Genomic DNA, 7,500 nt, shown 5'->3' on the forward strand with positions numbered 1-7,500 from the left:
GATTTCTGCTAGTAATAAAGCATATAATTAAAGTTTATATTCATATATACACATCTAATTACATATTTTTTCTTTATCTTTCCAGGGACTATTATTCGTCTGCTGTCTGGCAGCTGTTGTCTTTGCACAGGATGAGAATAATGGAGCTAATAAACGATTCTTTGGAGGATTAAACCAAGCTTTCGGTGGAGGCATAGACCAAGGATTTGGAGGTATCAACCCTGGCTTTGGAGGGGGCTTTGGTGGTGGTGTGTCTCAGACATGCAGACGTTGGTGCCGAACTCCCGAGAGACAGGCATACTGCTGCGAGAGCAACGACGAGCCTGACACCCTTCCCTTCGTCAAGCCAGGTCAATGCCCTCCCGTAAGACCTCAGTGCCCACCCGTCAGAAGCTTTGCCCCTCCACAGACATGCTCCAATGACAGCAAGTGCGGGGGCGTCGACAAGTGCTGCTTCGACAGGTGTCTCGAGGAACACGTCTGCAAACCCCCTGTTGGATCTGGAGGCTTCGGTGGATTCGGTTTCCGAAGATAATTCCTGACCCTCTCTTAAAGAATCATCGTTAGGAATTATATTACTAGTCTTTATTTTAGGTCAATATAGGCCAAAAATATCTAATTTTAATAAACATTTTTCCAATACCTAATAGTTTTACTGACTTGGAATTTTTTCAATGGATAAGAAGGAATACATATGTATAAATCATGATGCTCTACATATGTTTTTCATAATATATTCTGGTAAGATTGTACATATATACAGTTGTTAGGTGCATTTAATATAGAAGAAGCATCATTCGACAGGTTTAAATGTTTCAAGGTCGCTCATGAATGACAGCGACAATGCCCTGGCAGGACAATGCCCTAGAAACTGAGCATATATGCATATGATCCGTGGCCAAGGTCCCTCTACAAGGGGAGTATCCAAAAAAGTTTAAAGTGAAGACATGAATCTCTTACTTAGTCACTCTTACAAAATAAGCTTCGGTAGTTCTTGGTTTTTTTACTACCTGTCTGACCCTCAAAAAGATACACATATCTATGAAGTTCATATGATAAAATGATAGGCTAATGAAATATGATAATTTCATACAGCATCTAGTTAATTTCTATTTAGAGAGAAACTACATTATATTAAATCTAAACTATATGTATCTATATTTTTTGAAACGTCTTCTTAATCAATTTATTTAGATAAAGATTTTATCAACTTTCTCTAAATACCAACAATTGTTTAAATAAATGAAAAGTTTTAAAGGAAAGAAAGATATTAAGATGATAGAACTATTTTGGAATTAATCGAAAAGATGGAGGTATTTCACAGTATCGTATATCAACTTTGTTTTTTATTATTATTGACGACGTTTCCTTCATGAGTTCTTCTGTGTCTAAACAGCAGTTAATAAGGGTGAGATTAATAAATATCTTTATTTAAGCTCTTGCGATTTTAGATACCTATATTAATCATATCAATAGAATTGATTCAACTTAATATAATTAAAAAATAGAATTGTAGTTGATTTTTAGCATAACTATCTAGCGATTCCCAAAGGTTAAGAAAATACTCCTTTAAACGTTCTATCAGCAGAAATTGACCTTGAACCAGTTACTGCTGGATTTAACTGGAATCGTCTGGAGTCTCAAAGCGTTCCAGTAGTTGCAAGAAAGGCTCACTCTGAGCAAGTCTGTGCAACAACATAAGAGAGAAAACGTATTGCTGTTGTATTTAACTTTTATAAGATTATTACCAAGACTTCAATGATTAGTTTCTAAGTTCAGGTCAAGTTAGTCTTTCGTATACAATTAATTCTTCTATAAATTGCAAGTGAGTATTTTATTAAAAAAATAGGCTCAATGTGGGATAAAAGCTGGAGACAAAATTATTAAACAAGAACGAACACACGTGCATGAACACATGCATGCATGCATATATATATATATATATATATATATATATATATATATATATATATATATATACATATATATATATATATATATATATATATATATATATATATATATGTGTGTGTGTGTGTGTGCGTGATTATATATGTATGAATGTATGTATATAAACATATATTTAATCACACACAGAAACACACACACACACACACACACATATATATATATATTTGTATATGTGTGTGTGTGTATACATACACACATATACAGTATATATGTGTATACATACATGCATGTATTATATAATGTGTGTTCAGTCCTTTCAGGACGAGAGAGAGAGAGAGAGAGAGAGAGAGAGAGAGAGAGAGAGAGAGAGAGAGAGAGAGAGAGTTGTAAATAGTTGAATGTATATAGAAAAGACTTTTTCCTTAAATAAAGTCAACTACTTTTTTGTCATTCTACAGGAAAATAATTATGAAATTGCCTATTTAGATTTCATGTCTCTTCACAATCTACGCTCGATAAAACGTAAAGAGAAACAAAATTCTGATAGAGCCTCTGAGCTATCTTGAGTGGCGACAAATGCGGTGCAGTAGTTTTAGCACGTATAAACGGGGTTATCCTTTACGTCATCGACTTGACGTCATCATTCTTACGTCACCAATCCAGATCTCACGCTACCCATTGGCTGGAGTTTTGAGTTGAATGCTTGGAGTTCCCTCTGAGTCTTCAGGGTACCAAACCAGCTCACTCTCTGGAAAGGTCACCTCCAGTAGCCTCTACACCCAGGCGCCAACCAGACATCACGTTTGGCAGATAGAATTCTTTAGAACAATTTTGGAACCGCTCTTTTCCAGTAAAGGCTAGTTCGCATGTTTTTCCCCCCTTCCCATTAGCTCAAAGTTCCCAAGCCAATGCTGATGAACCGTTCACATGTTTTTTTTTCTGCTATACTGATTCTCTCTTGTTTGTTTGTTTACGAGTGAAGAATAACGATATACATAGAGAGTTTGAAAGCAATATAAGACTACTTAAAAGTTAATAACCAAGTACTGATAATGTGTTCTGAAAATAGCAAGGAATAGTAGAAATTAAAGAAGGTTATGGAATCAACATTGGGTGAAAAGAAGAGAAAACTGAAGTGTCTGATAAAAAGTTTTGCAGGAGCTAACGTTAGAAGACAAATATCCTTAAGATTTTTACGAGACTAAACCAGATTAAACGTTTATTAGATTTTGGTTCCCTAGTTATAAGACTATATAATACCTGAATTTGTTTGCAAACACGAAGATGGATAAAGCATCCATATATTTTCTATATCGCATAGCAATAATGTATTTTGCATGTAAATCAATTCTGAAATGATTTAGTTATCAAAACATGCTTTAATTATCAAATAAACACAAATGTAACTTATTTTATTAGATTTGAGTAAATGATAGTATTAATTTTTGTTTGTTCCCATCAAAATTGCATCTTTTTTGGCTAGCTAATCGAAATTGATGGGTTTGGAAAACACTCCAAAAGATTGAAGATGTCAGCGAAAATTGCACATTTGTAAGGAAAACTTTTCAACGTGTGAAACAGTCTCAAGTGACATGAAATACTATAGATCAGATTTAAATACTTCAATGGCACGCATTTTAATGCCCTTCATGTCCTCTTCTTTTTATTAGTCACATCAATATTCATATATGCGTGTGTGTACTATATTATAAGTCTACGTAGCCGTCAACAATGATGGCTAACTATTTTGATATATATTCAAACGTACGCACACACACACACACACGCCCCTTTCACACCAGGTATGGCTACTCTCTCTCTCTCTGCTCTACCCGAAGGATGGGGAAAGCTGAGCATGACTGACATATATATCTATCTATCTATTTATCTAGCTATATCTATCTATCTATACATACACACAGACAGACAGACAGACACACACACACACATATATATATATATATATATATATATATATATATATATATATATATGTAGGTGTGTGTGTGTGTGTGTGTTAAAAAGGTTCCAAAATGCTGTAAGACATGTATAAAGACTAGGTGTATTTTTGTAGATTACAAGAAAAACTTTTAGAGCTTTCGTCCATCATCTGTGGACTTGGTCACTAATATATTTATAAAAAAGATACCAGTAATTTTAGTGACCAAGTCCACAGATGATGGACGAAAGCTCTAAAATTTCTTTGTATAATCTACAAAAATATACCTAGTTTTTATACACGACTTACATTATTGTGGAACCTTTTAACATTATAAAGAAGTATGGCATTGTACTTAATTGAACCATATATATATATATATATATATATATATATATATATATATATATATATATGTATATATACATATACATATATATATATATATATATATATATACACACATATATATATGTATGTATATATCAATACATACATATATATATATATATATATATATATATATGTGTGTGTGTATATATACATATATATATATATATATATATATATATATATATATACATATATGTATATATATGTATATACATATATGTATATAAATATATATATATATATATATATATATATATTTATATATACATACATATATATATATATATATATATATATATATATATATATATATATATATATATATGTATATATGTACACACATATATATAGCTAGACACTTGCTCTTTATTATATAGGGGAGATATCACCACAATGGAAAACTAACTATACCCAGCATTACCGTGAGACAAGTCATGTTTCCTGGAAAACTGGTTCGCCGGATTTTCCACGACGGGGATTCTACTGCTTTCCGTAGCGAGATATAAAGGTGCGTGCATCGGCCAGACAGCATCCACTCGTCTCAAGGGAAGAAGAAGAATCACTACTGCTCCACTCTCCAAAAGAACATGAAGGTAGGTGTAACAAAATTACTCTTTTTATATCTTTATATTTTTTTCCATATCTGCAATATGTATAATTCTTTTGAGTTTTAAGTTGAACATAATCTTGTAGATCATTAAAAACCACGAGGACTTTCATTTTTATTATTTCTCTTTAATCTTTCCAGGGACTTCAAATCTTGTTCGTTTGCTGTCTGACGGCTGTTGCCTTTGCACAAGATAAAAATAATGGAGGAAATAAACGATTCTTTGGAGGATTAGGCCAAGCTTTCGGTGGCGGTAATCAAGGATTTGGAGGAGATTTTGGAGGACATGGAGGTGGCTTTGGAGGCGTCAACCCAGGCTTTGGAGGCGGTGCTTCTCAGACGTGCAGACGTTGGTGCCGAACTCCCGAGGGACAGGCCTACTGCTGCGAGAGCAACAACGAGCCTGACACCCTTCCCTTCGTCAAGCCAGGTCAATGCCCTCCCGTAAGACCTCAGTGCCCACCCGTCAGGAACTTTGCCCCTCCTCAAACATGCTCTAATGACAGCAAGTGCGGAGGCGTCGACAAGTGCTGCTTCGACAGGTGTCTCGAGGAACACGTGTGCAAACCCCCTGTGGGATCTGGAGGCTTCGGTGGATTCGGTTTCCGAAGATAATTCCTGACATCCTCTAAAAGTTTATTTTAATTTTAAAATTAGAATGTTTATTTTTTTATTTTGAGTTAGCCAATTTTTAATAAATACTATTTCCATGACTATGGTTTTCTTTTGTAATACATCTCCTGGAATAGATATGAACTAAAAGGCCAGCAATTAGTATCGCCTGCAAATATTTTTCTTGATATATCTTAGTGAGAGAAATGTCTAACCTGCTCTATCAATTGGATGTTGTATTAAGGAAAATTAAAATGAAAAATTCTTTGGATCAAACCATGAGTCTAAACTTCTTTGGAGCTAGGATCAAATCTTGCTCTGCGGTGTCCTTGCATATTATAGCTGACAACATAACCTATCTCTTATGAGTTAGAATCAACACCCCTAAAGAAAAGAAGAACATCGTTATTACAGTTCAATTTTACAACCTGTTCCCATTTTGAAGGCTAATTGAAGAGAATGGGTTTATATTTCTATAGGAAATGAAAATGGAATAAGTAACTTCTGGAAAAAAAAATATAAGTTCATCTCACTTTCTTATGATGGACTTTTTGCTTTGAATCAACTTCTGCTTGATATTAGTTTTTTCTTAATCTGCTATCCATTTCAATGTCCGTAACACACCCTTTTTTAATATTACTAATTAACTAGGCTTTTGATTAATGTGAAACCGAAACCACCAGAGTTTGAGACACCGATCTAATTAAGAAAAATGGATTCAAGCATCTACTCCGCATTATTGTCTCACTTTATATCGAGACATGTCATCTCAATTTTGCGAGCATGGTGAGAACGGAAATTAAGACTTGGCAACTAGTGTCGACTATGACGTAGTGCCCCGTGACGTTTATACTGGCCACGCCCCCCTTTCTGGTGGTTTCGGTTTCACATTAATCAGAAGCCTTGTTCGTTAGTTATATTAAAAAAAGGAGGGCGTTATGAGCCTTCAATTAGATAGTAGCTGTCTTAATGTATAAAATGCTAGACGAGCATGAATTCGTAACCTAAAAAGAAAATTAGAATGAACAAGACTAAAGAAATATGTAAAATACCTTTTCAGTAACCCCTTTCTTTACCAAGCTGATTTGAAACGTTTTTGGGAAATTGAGTAATTGTTGGATGATGTCCGTTTGGTAGCGCCATAGAATGATTAAAGGGATTAATTTTCTGGTTCATTAGAGAAAATAACTGAATTTTTGCCTACAGTTCTGATTGCACTATTGCACAAGTCTTCACTGAATTATGCAAAATCCAAGGAAGCTGTGTGTTACCCGGATCCTAACTCAATAAATCACCAGTCTCTGTAGGCTGTGATTGATAATAATAATAATAATAATAATAATAATAACAAGAACATCAACAACAAAAGCAATAACAATAACAAAAACAACAAAAAACAGTAACTACAACAACAGCAATAATAACAACAACACGACAACAACAACAACAACAACAATAATAACAAGTGAGCAAGTCCTGAACGCGGACATGGTCCTCGTAGAGGACATACCTCCGCCAAGGTGACCTAGAGCGCCATATGTCCTAGAATCATGAATTGATGTGACTTCGACTTTCACATGACCTTGACCTTCACGTGACCTTCAAGTGACCTTGACCTTCACGTGACCTTGACCTTCACATGACCTTGGCTTCAAGTGACCTTGATCTTCAAATGTACTTGACCTTCACGTGACCTTGACCTTCAGGTGACCTTGACCTTCACGTGACCTTGACCTTCACGTGACCTTGACCTTCAAGTGACCTGCTTGACTTTTGACCTTCAAGTGATCTTTGTTCATTTGCCACTGATACTTAATATGACATTGATATAATGCACCAATATGACCTTGACCTTTGACCTTTATAAATTTGAACATCACCCATGGGTTGCGCCTGGACTAGGACTTCCCTGTTGGCTTATGCAAAAGTCAGTGCTTTATTTCTGTCTCTTGATATGGCCACTTATGTCATAGTGACACCAGTGACCCCTGTGACCTTGACCTTGGGGTGACCTTGACCAAAATTTAATCAGTTCTTC

General features: G+C 34.8%; 2 protein-coding genes across 2 annotated transcripts in view; both read left to right on the forward strand.

Moving 5' to 3' along the window:
• LOC137642019 (uncharacterized) overlaps positions 1–537 on the forward strand; it is a 750-nt gene extending 213 nt beyond the window's left edge. The window contains exon 2 of the mRNA XM_068374580.1: positions 86–537. Within this exon, the coding sequence (XP_068230681.1) occupies positions 86–535 (450 nt within the window). The 3' untranslated portion in view covers positions 536–537. The remainder of the gene's footprint in view (positions 1–85) is intronic.
• Positions 538–4,667: 4,130 nt separating this feature from the next.
• On the forward strand, positions 4,668–5,489 carry LOC137642020 (uncharacterized). Its single transcript, XM_068374581.1, has 2 exons — positions 4,668–4,836; positions 4,992–5,489. Exons 1-2 carry the CDS (start codon positions 4,831–4,833, stop codon positions 5,463–5,465), a joined length of 480 nt encoding a protein of 159 aa, XP_068230682.1. The 5' UTR covers positions 4,668–4,830; the 3' UTR covers positions 5,466–5,489.
• The last annotated feature ends 2,011 nt before the right edge of the window (positions 5,490–7,500 follow it).

Source organism: Palaemon carinicauda, chromosome 6 (genome assembly GCF_036898095.1).
Source record: "Palaemon carinicauda isolate YSFRI2023 chromosome 6, ASM3689809v2, whole genome shotgun sequence".
Taxonomy (NCBI): Eukaryota; Metazoa; Arthropoda; class Malacostraca; order Decapoda; family Palaemonidae; genus Palaemon; species Palaemon carinicauda.